Genomic DNA, 15,168 nt, shown 5'->3' on the forward strand with positions numbered 1-15,168 from the left:
AATCAGATTGATAAATCATAAATGCTATAGGGAATGGTGCTCTAGACTACATCAGGATACAAAAGAAAAGTTTGTTTTCCCTCTACCAGATACTGGAGTAAAATAAGTTGCTTCCAATGAGACATTGTACTTCATAGTACATGTACTTGTTTGCTTTAATGCTGAAACAAAATTAATACAACTGCTTAGCATGAGAGTTTTTAAAATTGATGTATGAACTTCCTTCGACAATTGTTTTATTTTGAATAAAATGGTAATAAGAAGTGTTAACCAATGCGTCTTGCATACACATGATAATATAATAGTCTTTCTTTTGTGGATATGAATGATGGAGATATTCTACACGAAAATCACAAAATGCTTTAAAGCCACAAAGGTTTACAACATTTCGTGACCCTCCCGTAGACTATCCCTATCCTTCATATCCAAATATGAAAGAATATATTTTTCTCTCATACCTCGACGTTTTATTGGCATTTTACGACTATAATATTCCATCATTTTGAAATAATGTTTTAAAAAACCGCGACTGCAAGTCAAGTCTCCATACATGAAAATTGCATGATATTTTCAACGGAAATTCCGTTGTTTGCATCTTTTATATAAAATCCAGCCTAGTTCTGAAAAAAATGCTTAAGATATTCCAAAAAAAATATTTTGTTGACACCATTTCACAGGAGGCTGTATTGCATTGGTAACCATGTCTCATGATCAGGCGACATGAGGGTATGGCATGAGACCAGCCCATAGCTATGAGAGAATGTATTGTATGAGAGCTTTTATTTTTTAGATTAATTAAGACTTTTAAATGTATATTCCTTAAACCCTAACTTAGAGACCGGAGAGAGTAGCAAGGCTTATCTATCGCCAAAAAAACTTTATCATGTACGTTTAATCATTTTAAAAAGAATAGGAAATATTGGTTGAAAATAAAGATATCCAAGTCAGTTGTTAGCCTCCGCCTAACCAAGGAATGACAATCGTATTAAACTGTTCTCTCTTTGATCAATGTATTTCTATGACAGATCTAGATATCACTCTATTGACAGTAGAAAAAATACAAACAAACAAAATATGCGTACGTGAAAAGTAAACCGATCAATACCTTGAGATGTATTCTAAACGATATAACAATACAATGCCATTGTGAAAACATTTCTTTTTCAAATCATGTATACTATTCTTCAAGTTGCAAATCTTTATTTATCTACAATTGTACCTTATTCCAGATTTGTAATAATGCTATATTTTGTTGTTTTCAAAATAATAGAAAACACTGATAATTCCGGAACGTCTGATTATATTCTTTGTAGCCAAATCCATGTACGGCCGTAAAATTAACATGAATACTATGAAAACTTCTGATAATGTCTAAATATGTTCATATGCTTTAAAGTTAGAATTATAATATTGCATATTTTTCTTCAATATTATGCTATATTTACATCGTTTTGGTTCATTGTTGAATATTAAGTATTGAGTAGCACAAACGTTATATTAAACTGCCGTACAATATGACTGAACACACATTTTATTCAATGCTTGTAACGATCATAATGACATTGAAAGTCTACAGCTATACAACGACGACTGTGCATACATTTCCGCCTAATGACGCTTCTGAGTGACATACAATGTTCACTCTTAAGACACGAGTTACACACTCGGAACCTATCGAGTCTGTGACAGTTCAACAATATGATATGAAAGAGCAACAGCTACAAAAAAGGCAATTCTTGCTAACAACATTTTTGTTACAGTTTTTTTTTCAACAACAAGACATTCAGCGGAAACATATAGAACTTGTGAACGATCAGCAAGTTTTTATTATTTTCAATTACTCTTAGATAACGATCCTTTTTATTTTGTTTTGTAAAATGCTTCACGAATATTTTTCCATTTTTTCTCCGCTCGTTATTGAAATACAACATTCTATTCAACGTGTATTACATATTTTATTTTCTTTGATCATTCGTTCATCCGAATTTTGTTAAACACTAAAACATATTAAATGTAAACGCAAACGAAACAATTTCGAAGAAATTAATTATTATTTGTAGTATTTCAATCAGTAGACAGCGTCGAAAAACCTGCCATGGAAGTTGAAAGGTATTCTAGTCGGCATGTAAGAACGGTTTATTTCTGTCATTGTTTTAGGATCAAGCATAAGTAGATAACTCATTCCCTTGTCACCATCGAAAGCGGAGGCCATTAACACACCATCGTCCTCGTCCTCACCCCCGGGCTGAGGGACGAACCAGGGCTCTGTTAGATACTGGTGGGTTGCGGTATACATAAGGTCTCCGGCGTTGTCACAAAGATTCTTTTTGACAAGAGCGATATGGCTGAACCCTTTACCGTTATAGTTGATTACCTGGCCGTATATATAACAGTAATTCATATGTCGGTAGTTCTCGTTGAAAACGGGCATTTCCAATGCGCCGACACAAGGAGCTTTTGGTCCACTTGCTAAAGAAAGTCGCTGAACATTTTTGGTCTGCAAGTCCAAAGTGTAACGCGTCAGAACTGGTTTAGCAATCAAGTTAACACGAGCGGTTTTGTTGTGAATGTATGCCAAGTCATACAATGAGAAGGCGTATGGGTTGGGTTGTGCAGGAACGTCTAGAACGATTTTGCCATCTCGAAGTTCAAAAGCATTGATATGGTGGACGACGAAGACGTTTTCTGTGACGAGTGTATGGACCTTTCCTGTTTTGATTTCTACTACATAGAAAGTAGCGTTATCTTGTGCGTTCCAGGCCATCCCGCCCACAACGGAGGCATACTTCAGCATGTCGTTCATGTTGACGTAGTACGGAGCAGCGAGTAGGATGACGTAATTAGGTGTGACGGAAAAAGAATGCATGTAAGATGTTCTATCAATCTCCCATTCTGCAACAAGTTCACGTCCAGTAAGTGAAGTGACCCGAATGACTGACAGCCGCTCTTTAGTACCAGGCATAAGGCTGAAAGTGTTCAGGATGTCGAACGTATGAGGTGTGCCGTATTCCTTAACGGGGTGAGCGGTTGACATCACATTTAGTCGGAATAGGTTGGAGTATTGCGTTGGTGGTGTCGGGGGATTCACCTCTCCGAGGGTGTCGAGGTTTAGAGGGTTTATTTCATACACCTTCCAGATGTCATTCATGGCCACTATCTTGTTCGAGTAATTAAAAACATTAACGACAGTGTTGTCCATGTTTAGAAGAAATGATTCATATCTCTCAACCTCTCCAAACGGTGGAACGACGCCTTCGAAAGTGAGAAAAGGTGCGATGTCGCCCTTAGCAACAGATTCGGTGTAGACCTTCGATTGGATGAATTTTGTGCTAAAGAACGCTGAACCGTTTCCTGGAAACCTCCAGCTGTTCAGTTTGGCATACCCGTCGAAGAAATTGACGAATTTCCTGTTGCCCATTTCAACCTGTCCTGCTCCATTTCTGATCTAGAAAAAAATCACGAGGATTAATATTATTATGAATTACAGACTGTAATATTTGTGTTATTTCTTACAGATATAGGCCTGTGGACGTATTCTTACAACAGGACGAGACCACCATGCTTGATTCTTCTGTTTATTGTATCTGCGCATGCTCATACAATTACATACACATATCCGGTTACACTAATAGTTAGAAACAGGTACGGTACGGAACCATCCGGATATTACGTTATCATTACATCTTCCCTTTCTTAAAAAGAAAATTAAACTTAAAGACTGTAGGGAATTAATTTTCTTGATAAATCATTATATGATATTAATACTGAATTAAGCATTATATTTTAGAAAATACCCAAATGATGTTATGCATGTTGTAAATAATACTTTCATTACTTTGTATGATTGTAATCATGAATCACATTGTCCATTAAACTTAATGATTTTAAATGTCTTTAAATTGTCAATATTTTGATTCACCAATTAACTTGTACCTATTAACTGACTAGACTGATTTGAAACTGAAATGTCAATAATCATAATGTACACTTTATACAGTCATTGAGGAGTGAAATGTTTACCAATTAAGGTCATTTGAGATTAAGGGTCATTTTGAAATGTTGATATTTCAAGTTAACATTGACCATTTGTTTTTTCACATATCCTCAATCAGTCTGTGGCGTGGAGTTACAACACGACCTGACCTCGTGGTTACTGGCACTGGTTTCGTCTGGTTGACGTACGTTTCCCGAGTAGATTGCGGAATCAGTTCGTCTTCGCAATCGTAGAATTGTTCATCATCAACAGGATCAAGTTCCTCGTTAATATTGACGGGGGATTCACATTTTAACAAGTCTTTTCGATTTCGACGAAGTTCGGAACCAGTTTTAGTTTTGATGAGGTATGATCTTGGAGCAACCTCAGTTTTTACGACTGCTGGGGTTGTCCAGGCAGTGTCTCTGACGTCACGGATTCTAACTGAATCTCCTTGGCGTAGGGGAGGTAACTCGCGCACAGTTTTGTCATAGTATTGTTTTTGTTTTTCCTTGACAAGCATTTTGTTTTTCAGATACTCATCAGGATTCACCTTTACTGGTGTTCTCAACATCTGGTCGTTGATAGGGAGATTTGAACGGATCGTACGGCCATATAGAAGCTCGGCGGGAGATTTTCCGTTGATAATAGGTGTTGACCTATAGCTTAGTAACCCTAGGTAGAAATCACTTCCATCTTCCTTCGACTTTTTGATGAGATTTTTCACGATGCTCACAGATTTTTCCACTAATCCGTTCGATTGTGGAAAATTGGGACTTGACGTTTTGTGACTGAAATCATATTCTTTCGAGAATTTCTCAAATTCACCACATGCGAATTGAGGGCCATTGTCACTGAAAATGATTTTTGGAATTCCTTGACCCGCAAACACATATTTCATTGCATTTATCACAGAATTTGAACTTAGGCTTTTCAACCTACACACTTCCGGATAATTTGAATGATAATCACACAGAACAAGGTAGTTGTCTCCCTTGTATGAACAGATATCTGCACCAATTTTTTCCCATGGATAAGTAGATACAGGGTGTGGTTTAAGCGGTTCGGCCGCTTGTTTCGGTCGATATTTCGAGCACGTTTGACACGATGACACAACATTTGAGATGCTTTGATTCATTCCGGGCCAATACATTACTTGACGAGCTCTTTTACGACATTTCTCGATGCCTAAATGCCCCACATGGATTTTCTTGAGCATATCATGCCGTAGTTTCCTCGGAATCACGACTTTGTTGTTTCGCATGATGATTCCATTCACGACACTTAATTCGTTACGTACATTCCAGTAATCATAGATTTTCGGTGAACAATCGGATCTTTTGTCGGGAAATCCATTTAAGATGGTTTCTGCCAAGACATTCATCTCCTCGTCGTTTTGAGTTTCGAGTTGAATTTCCTCCAGTTTTCTGTCTGAGACTTGGACGTTTGACATGACGAAGTCGACATAGGTCTCGATTTCTTCCTCACCGGTTTTGTCAGACGGAATTGTAGTGGTGTCATACGCTCGTGACAACGCATCCGACGTATACATGAATTTTCCTGGCGTGTACGACACATCAAGACTGTACTTTTGTAGTCTTAACATGAGTCTCTGTATTCTCATAGGACAGTCATTTAAGGGTTTTTTGAAGAGCGTGATGAGTGGCTTGTGGTCGGTTTCCACAGCGACATCTTGTCCATGGATGTACTGATGAAATCGTTCACATGCAAAGGTGATGGCTAACATTTCCTTTTCAATTTGCGCGTACCGCGTCTCGGCTGACGTCATGGCTCGCGAAGCATAAGCAACAGCAGCCCACGATTCATCATGTTTTTGTAGTAACACGGCTCCCAACCCAGATTTCGAAGCATCCGACGATATCTTGATCTCGCGATCTGGATCGTAGAATTTCAAAAGAGGTTCTGTACTGAGAATGTCTTTGATATTTTGAAATGCGCTTTCTTCCGCGTCACCCCAAATGAACTCATTTTTGTCGTCCATCAGGTTTCTCAGCACTGTTGTTTTCGTTGACAGATCGGATATGAACCGTCCTTGGTAATTAACCATACCCAGGAATCGTTGAATGTCTTTTTTCGACTCGGGTCGTTTGAAGTTCTCAATGGCCTTGACCTTGATCGGATCAGGGCGCATACCCTCGGAAGAGATGACATCGCCGATGAATGTTAGAGAAGTTACACAGCACTGACATTTGTCCTTGTTGAGCTTGAGGTTAGCCTGTTTTGTAGCCTCGAGTACCTTTGTGAGTCTTTCATTATGTTCCTCTAGTGTTCTACCCCAAACAATAATGTCATCCATTGTTGTCGAAGCACCCTCAATATGTTCGTATATCATATGGATTGCTTTGTGGTAGACTTCAGGAGCTGATGAAATGCCGAAAGGTAGTCTTAAAAATCTAAATCGACCTAAAGGAGTATTGAAACATGTCAGCTTTGATGATTCTTCCTCTAATTTCATCTGCCAAAATCCAGATGATGCGTCGAGCTTTGTGAAATAAGCGGCGTCTTTAAACTGAGCCATTATCTCTTCGCGGGTAGGTAACTTAAAATGTTCTCGAAGAATTGCGCGGTTTAGATCTCGCGGATCTAAGCATATTCTGAGCGATCCATTTTTCTTTTCGACTATTACCATCGAATTAACCCATTTTGTCGGTTGGTCTTCTCTAATTATTACACCAAGTTTCTCCATTCGTTCGAGTTCTTTTTTCAGACGGTCCTGAACAGCAAACGGAACTTTACGACATGGATGAATAACCGGGTCGACTTTCGGATCGACTTTGATCTTGTGCTCTCCTGGAATACAACCAAGTCCTTCGAACACATCGCTATAATCATCAATTATTTGTTGAGCTGTTTTCAGAGTTTGCGGTCCGACATTTTCGACATTGAGGACGCGTTTGATCAACTCGAGCTTTTCGCAAGCTTTGATACCTAATATCGGTGTACGGGTTTCATTCGCGACATAAAAATGCATTTTTATCATTTTGTCTTTCACGCGAACACTAAGGACACATGCACCTGCGACCTGAATTCGATTACCACTGTACGACATGAGTTTGACATTTGTCGAGTGAAGCTTTGGTTTTGTGTGAAGTTTCTTGAACTTGTCCATCGGAATAATGTTCACAGCGCTTCCGGTGTCTAATTTGAATGATATATTAACACCGTTTGTCTCAACATTTGTACGCCATTCCTCTTTGTTGTCGGTATTTATCGAATCGACGAAGAATTCATCTTCGGAGTCAGTGTTCGTAGAGTTAATGTCATGTACCTTTTTGTTTTTGTAGAAACACATTGTACCAAAATGATCTTTCTTTTTACAGACTGGACAGGTTTTACCCATCGCAGGACACGAGTCTGGTTTGTGTTTTGTACCACACCTAAAACAGTTCGGATTTTGTTTTCTGCCCTTGTGTTTTGGTTTGTTTTGTACATGTCCACCTTTGTTGAACTGAAAGTTCTTTTTATTTGTTTTTGGTTTGACAGCATGGACTGGGGTTTCTTTATGATCATCGGCCAAATCTTTCATACGTTCTTTTGTGGATTCAGCTGCTCGACACATTGTAATAGCAGCTTCTAGGTCAAGTTTTTGTACCCTGAGTAACCGTTCACGAAGATTATTGTCCGGAATACCACAAACGATTCGGTCTTTGATCAACGAGTCAGTCAGATCTCCAAATACACACGATTTGGCTTTTGTTTTTAGTTCGTTTACATACTGATCGATTGTCTCGCCTGGTTTTTGCACACAAGTAAAGAATTTATGTCTCTCGTAAGTTTCATTTCTTTTGGGCGAGAAATAATCCTCGAATTTCTTTTGGATTTTTTCTAATTTCATTTCATCACCCTCCGCTTCAAATGTAAAGTTATTGTATATTTCAAGCGATTCTTCCCCTATAACGTGTAAAAGTAAACACGCTTTGGTTTTATCCTCTTTTCCCGCCATTCCGCTGGCTTCGAGATAGAGTGCGAATCTTTGCTTGAACCTTTTCCAATTTTCAGCGAGATTACCCGTTGTTGACATACTTGCCGGGGGTTCTAACTTTTCCATTGTGTGTTTTTAAAGTCTCTTTTACCTGACACCATGTAATATTTGTGTTATTTCTTACAGATATAGGCCTGTAGACGTATTCTTACAACAGGACGAGACCACCATGCTTGATTCTTCTGTTTATTATATCTGCGCATGCTCATACAATTACATACACATATCCGGTTACACTAATAGTTAGAAACAGGTACGGTACGGAACCATCCGGATATTACGTTATCATTACACAGACGAAACACACCATTTAGACAGTCTTTAAATTACATGTTAAATTGCACGTCAAAAGGTGATCTAAAAAAATATCCTTTTGCGTATCCTTATCCGTAAAATCTTCAAATGATAGAAATATATTAATTTAACATAATTTAATATAATTGCCACTGGCAACTTGCTATAGATATTGATAAATTGTATTTGAAAATCTCATGGCTTCTTTGATCTATGTCAAAAAAATACTTCAACTGGACTAAAATCTCAAAGGTGTGTATCCTTGAATCATTGATTAACCTTTGAGGTATAAATTGACTGTAGTTGTTCTAGTTTCAATTGACAACTTATCCGTGATTTGATCTATAGCTGTCGTTGAAACTGAGAACGCTTCCCATTGTGGAACACCGTGTTTTATTTATTAACCATTATTGTTTCCATGTTCACCAAAAATCAATGTGTCAATCAAAGTTTGTCTTTGTACAATGATATCTGACAATTTTCGAAACAAATAAAGGCAAACGATTTATTCATAATATTATTATTATGAACTGTTCCACTTATATATATAAGTTAATATAACGTGTAAGTATATATAACGTAAACTAAACCAATGTAAATGTGAAATGTATTTAGAATGTTCATTGCAACATAAACATCAAAAGTGATTTGGAAGCATAAAATGTATTGTTTGTGAAATGAAATGAAAATAGTTATGTAATTCACAAAAATACCTTTAAAAACACCATGTGTCTAAAGCATTATGGAGTACAGTACATGAAGCAGATTTTTTCCGGACTCGAAATAAACAAACATACTGAAATATTCTTGAAATGAACCTCTGTATAATTTATATTCTTACCAGCGTTCCACGAAGCCATTTTGGTAAAGGATGCTCGAACTCAATCGGGTGATTTTCGAAGGTTGCGTTGTTCGAGAAAAACCACTCGTCGAAATTCGGACAATCGTCATCCTGTGGTGGATTAGCTGCTCCACACAGTGCCAGACTGATCCCGAGAAGGACGAGAGTTGTAGAGATTTTGTCCATAGTTATGTCTTGACTAGTGAAATGGACAATGCATCATATGTACAGTTATCACAATCCGTGGTCGGGTTTTAGTAACCTTTGTGTCCGCACATATATAATGTACCCTACGATACGCTAAATTTAGAAATAAATACTGATAACAGCATTACAGATACAGATTTCACGTTATTTTAAACGAGATACAGACATAAAAGTTGATAATTCGCGCAACAAATCGAAAAATAATTAAATTGTTATTACAATCTTAAATGAGTGTTCATTTCAAGAAGTTAATGTTTTTGAAAAATTGATCGTTTTAGCATTCAAATAACTTCAGTAATAACAAAGGGCTGGTGAAATATTACCGAGATTAATCTTTCACGCACGCACGCACGCACGCACGCACGCACGCACGCGCGCGCACACACACACATACATACATATACATATACATACATACATACATACATACATACATACATACATACATACATACATACATACATACATACATACATACATACATACATACATACATACATACATACATACATACATACATACATACATACATACATACACACACACACACACACCCTTACATACCTACACACACACCATCACACACACACACACACACACACACACACACACACACACACATACATACATACATACATACATACATACATATTGTACACATTTATTATCTACATCTAAATACTCTATTAACATGTACATGTATGTAACATTTGAACATAAATCACTCATTCATCAAACAACATCTGTAGTATAAATATAATTGATTTGTTTAGCTTGAGTTGTTGAGATTAACCTTGAATGCTATGAACGTTTAACAAAGCACGTTTGTTGATGTTAAATATCGTACAAGGCCATATCACTAGGTTTGATGATAACTATCAACGCTAACTGATAAAATAATTACAAACGTTGCGTGCGTGATGGCTTAATATGGATTTCTACCTTTGTTTTTATTTCATTTTAATGTGTGGTTTTATTATCAATATTAAGGGTTGTAAGTTATTATTTAGTGATAGTGTATGCGTTAATTCGGTTATCGTTGACTATACATGTATCTGAAAAATATCGTCATTATAAAATGTCGATGTATCTTTAAGGTATCATGTATTGAAAATTTCATCACAATAAAACAATACCTTAGAAATGTAAAATACTTTATAAAAATACTTGAGCTAACAATTTCAAATATTCACATATAAGGATAAGGAAAATGTAAATTAAAAGCTAAGTGATAAAGATTTTCACTCATTTTCATTTTCATTTATACTTTCAGTGTGTAATTTGGCTATAAATCATCAAATTGAAATACTCTGGTGCTATCAAACTTATCTTCTCATTCCTCAAGCTACTCATTTTAGCTAATATTATGGAATTTCAAAATAGCCCGTTTGTCAGTATGAGAAATATATATAATAATAGTATTGCTTCGCTCTATTAAACCAATACAATGACCACCTAGAATATTCTCGGAAATACTTTAAATGAATTATAATTCGATTAAAATAAGCCAACATTAGAAAGTATTTTTCTAAGCATTCGACAGTTTACGACACGAAATTTGAAAGATGACCTATACATGAATGACGAAGATTATCAATCAGGACAAAACAGCGGCAAAGCCAAATAGATAGACCTGATAATATCTGCCGCTGATAAAACCGACCGGAAGTTGCACAATGAGGAACGTTTATTCATAGGAGATTTGTTTAATTTTAAATCAATATTTGGATATTTCCCTCAATTCTCTCTTCTTTCTCAAGTACAAAAACATCCCATGTTTAAAAAAAGAACAAATTTAAAAGAAATTGTTAATATGGAATTAGTAAAGATAAACATGTAAGTGAAATATATTTTATAACTCATCTGATAGTACATGGTAATTTGGCTCAGGTGGTAGTGTCGGAGATGTTACGCCAGGGGGGCCAGGGTTCGATTCCTGTCGGGCACACGACAGGAACATTCCCTGAGCTTCGCCTGTCGTGCTTCACCGGCTCTATCCCCCTTAGCCAAAAGACCTGTTAAATGTTTTGTCGTTTATTTACAAAATACTCATAAAAGAGAATAAGTCACATAATTAAAAATAAATGAATTGATTTTATATATATTGAATTATTGGTCGTTTCGAACTACCCTAATGCACTTGAGCTTCTTTATATACATGTATATATATAAATATTTAAGTTTCAGGTTTGGTTTTATGCAATGAAGGAACCGTGGTGTTCGAGATGTCCCACATAAAACCACAAACTCGCCACCTCTAGGTCGCAACTTCGAATCCGATGTGAGGCATGTACCAGATGCTAAACGCTGGTCGTTTTTTCTTTTGTCCGGGTACTCCAGTACGTCCTTAAATGACTCTGAATACTAAGAGGACTCTGAATCTATCCATCAAACGCCTTCAATCATCACTACCTTTTTATGGCTTCAATAACGAGTTATAGAGGATAAAATAGCTGTATGCTCTTAAGTACCAATGTCATAATATGTGTTGTGAAATCATTTATTTTCGTTGGGATTAATTTTGTGTTATTGCAATGTGGGCTTATCATTTGTTTTCAGAAATTTGAACAATTATCGGAAGTTATTCTAAGGAAATCAACAAAGTTTCATTATGGACTCTAATAAATAGAATATGTCACATTCTTTCTTTATTTTATTGCTTTAAATGTAAACTCCAGTAAATTTCACAATTAGTTTTAGTAGAAATATTGTATGAGAATATACCATGAACTACAGAATATAAAAAAAAATTATACATTATAATAATTCTTCCAAACAAATCCAAATTATGGCCTTTTCGGAACCTTAAAAGATTAAATATCAAATATGACCTATTTGGAACCAAAAACTTCAGACGACCTATATTTAGAGACTTCAAATATGAGCCGATATCTCCATGCTCTGTCAATGGTTTGTAGTATGCTGTGTGCGTCCTTCAGCAAGTTCCAAAGTCATGTGTCCTACTCGATAAAACTGATGTTTTATGCATATTTCTACAATAAGGTAACAGTCGTTTTCTCGTTATCGTATAGGAAATTCATGCATACTTAACTAGATATGTAAGACTTGTTCCCGTTATATCAAGAAACTAATTACTTTCCTTTGCCGCGGAGAAACATTCCGAGTGAATGTAGGAGTTTGGGGTTTTTCGTATTTTAATACCATTTGATGATAATAAGTTTATATGGCCTGAATCAATACATTAAAACAACGTCCATGGCAATATAGAATTTCACCAAGTAACATAAATACATGTTGTATGTGGTGTCTGATCGAATCAGACATCTAGGTGTATCAAAATTGAGCGTTATGAACAAATAGTGTCTATAATAATCTGGCATTGGCAGTTTGATGGCGGGTAGCAAGGGGCTAACTACGAAATGAAACCATTTGAATTATTGATATTGGATACGTGGATAGGTAGGGTCGATACTCTGACAATTCGAAGCTAACATATAGCCATTCAGCTTGTACCATACTCCCATGCATTCAGCTTGTAGACTCTGCGAGTGTTTCTGTTCGATTGAAAATCGTACGCAGGCTATACAGCTGAGGCTTGCCTGCCGTTCTGATCGATATAGCATCAGACATGAGTGTTACGTCCGCCATTGTGGACACGAACGTCGACTTGTGTAGACATAAAACTGGAGTGTTCAGAGAAGGGACCGTCTACCTTCCTTATACTTGGCTGTCGTCGTTTGACCTTGGTGGGATAGATTGTGTCTAAAGTGAGGCTCTTTATTCGTTCATCCGGTCTTGTGTTTCTCACCTGGAAATTCTCCAGAGGAAGCAGACGACACATGGTATTAAACCCCCAAGCGGCAGACCTACATTCAGACAACCAAAGGTGAATTCATGTTTTTTACTAAAATCTTTTTTCATTTTTTTTCTCATAAGTAACATTTCGTCCATTTCCATGTGATGTTTGTCATGAGGTGAGGTGAGTTGTTACCGTGACAACACGTGACTGACCATGCTGTGGTAATGATCGGATAAGCAGCTGCTACCGCTGTAACACACGTATTTACACAAAGAAATTGACTCATAGATGAAGAAAAGGACTTAAATCATGCTAATCAAAGCGCCATGTTCATTTTTCTCTATCATCACTGTAGATCACATCTCATCGTGATATCGGCAAAGTATTTCATTAAATGCTGCTTGTCATGGAGGTATAAAAGTTATTTAAAAGGTCATATATGTGTGTCACTGCAGTATAGGCTTCATGTCTGATAGTACAAATCTAAATAATGAATTCGTGCTCAGTAATATATAGTAACGAAGTAAGTATTGAAATACGCAGCAAGTAATTCTCAGTTGTATAGTACTGGCACGCACATGTTCTTGGTACTTAATTCAAAAATATTATCCAATCATTAGTTCACCTCTTAATGTTTGATTGAATAGGATTACTGACGTAAGATAAGTATGATATGTAATATAATGTTGTACGCACGAAGTTTTATATACCGATGCACTCACGCATATACGTACACTACAACTACTGTCGAAAAGGGTACAAACTATTCACTTTGTTCACCATTCACAGCTTTTACACAAACATATTAAATAATGTTACAACAAATCTAAATGAAAAATCCCCTGGATCACTGGATTTTACATGCACAGTTAAACCTGTCTATAAAGACCGCACAAGAGATAGAAACATATTTTTGTTAACAAGTGGTATTTTGGCTATTTGTTACCTCAAGAAATAATTAGAGCAATCATATTATCCAGGCTTTTCTTTAACAGTGGTGGTCGTTTTATGAAGGCAGTCGGTTTTATACAAAGGGGTTATTGTTGCAAGTTACTGTCAGATCATGGTTGAGCTCTGCAATTTACCTACTCATCGCTTTTTTATCTGAACATACGTCATAAGGGAAGTTTTACGCCTGCAGGTATATAAACAACATTAACTACATATGTTCGGAATTACCCTGAGACTGAATAGCAAGCTTTACCCAGATGTACCCTTTGTTTACGTCTTTAAATACATTTCCCTTATTGCCGCTCAGATAGCAATGATTTTGAAATGAGTTTATTATCCACTTCGGTATATTGTCTAGTTCTATCTATACTGTGCAGTAAATAATATGTAACAACAAACAAACTGCCAGTCCTACAAAGATGCCGGGTTCAATAGGATAAAATTTTAAGAGTAAGAACCAATCTGTTAAATGTTTGACTAAATGATTATGGTTGTTTATTGTTCAACTGATATCGAACATGGATCATCTTTATTTTACTGAAAGAAGGCGTTTGGAGTTATGTACTATCTTTGAAAATTAATTACAGGCTGTTTCTTCGATCTAATCTGTTCGTTTATAGCATTTAGGTGTTGATTGAGCAAAACAGTTACAAAGAACATTTCATTAATTTTTTTGTGTAGCAATTAGTTGCTCTATCCAATTGGTCATAAAAAAACAAAAAGCACCATGGTGGTCAAGTGGTAGAATGATCTAAAGTTGGAGGGTGGGATGTAAGAGGGAGGGGGTGTAGTTGGGGAACCATGATACAGATGTTGATGTCTGTTGGAAGACGGTTCAAACGACGGCACTAATGGTGTAATATAGACACCTCAATTTGCTAGGCCATTATGGTACAGGGGTAGAAGACTGGTTGTAGAATGTCAGATAACACTTGGCCATCACGACTCAAAGTAGGAAGTTTGGAGAGTCATTGATAGAGACTATAAACTAGACGTCTTAACGTTTTGGTTAATGCGACCCTCCTGACAGTAAGATGTACTGAACTAATTTAAGTGATGAACTATCTCAAATTCGTATTGTTTTAAGGATATAACTTTTGTATCATTTTTGTTTAAGCACTGTTATGAACCATTCTTTT

General features: G+C 36.5%; 2 protein-coding genes across 2 annotated transcripts in view; one reads left to right on the plus strand and one right to left on the minus strand.

Annotated features, from left to right (window-relative positions):
• Nucleotides 1-1,510: 1,510 nt before the first annotated feature.
• Nucleotides 1,511-9,351, minus strand: LOC138315280 (beta,beta-carotene 15,15'-dioxygenase-like). The gene is made up of 2 exons (XM_069256168.1): nt 9,112-9,351; nt 1,511-3,445 (listed from the first exon to the last, which is right to left on the minus strand). Exons 1-2 carry the CDS (start codon nt 9,295-9,297, stop codon nt 2,069-2,071), a joined length of 1,563 nt encoding a protein of 520 aa, XP_069112269.1. The 5' UTR covers nt 9,298-9,351; the 3' UTR covers nt 1,511-2,068.
• Nucleotides 9,352-12,875: 3,524 nt separating this feature from the next.
• LOC138315281 (protein unc-93 homolog A-like) overlaps nt 12,876-15,168 on the plus strand; it is a 36,086-nt gene continuing 33,793 nt past the window's right edge. Inside the window, exon 1 of the mRNA XM_069256169.1 lies at nt 12,876-13,165. The gene's annotated coding sequence lies outside the window, so the exon portion shown is untranslated. The remainder of the gene's footprint in view (nt 13,166-15,168) is intronic.

The sequence above is a fragment of the Argopecten irradians genome, chromosome 2, assembly GCF_041381155.1.
Source record: "Argopecten irradians isolate NY chromosome 2, Ai_NY, whole genome shotgun sequence".
In the NCBI taxonomy this organism is placed as follows: Eukaryota; Metazoa; Mollusca; class Bivalvia; order Pectinida; family Pectinidae; genus Argopecten; species Argopecten irradians.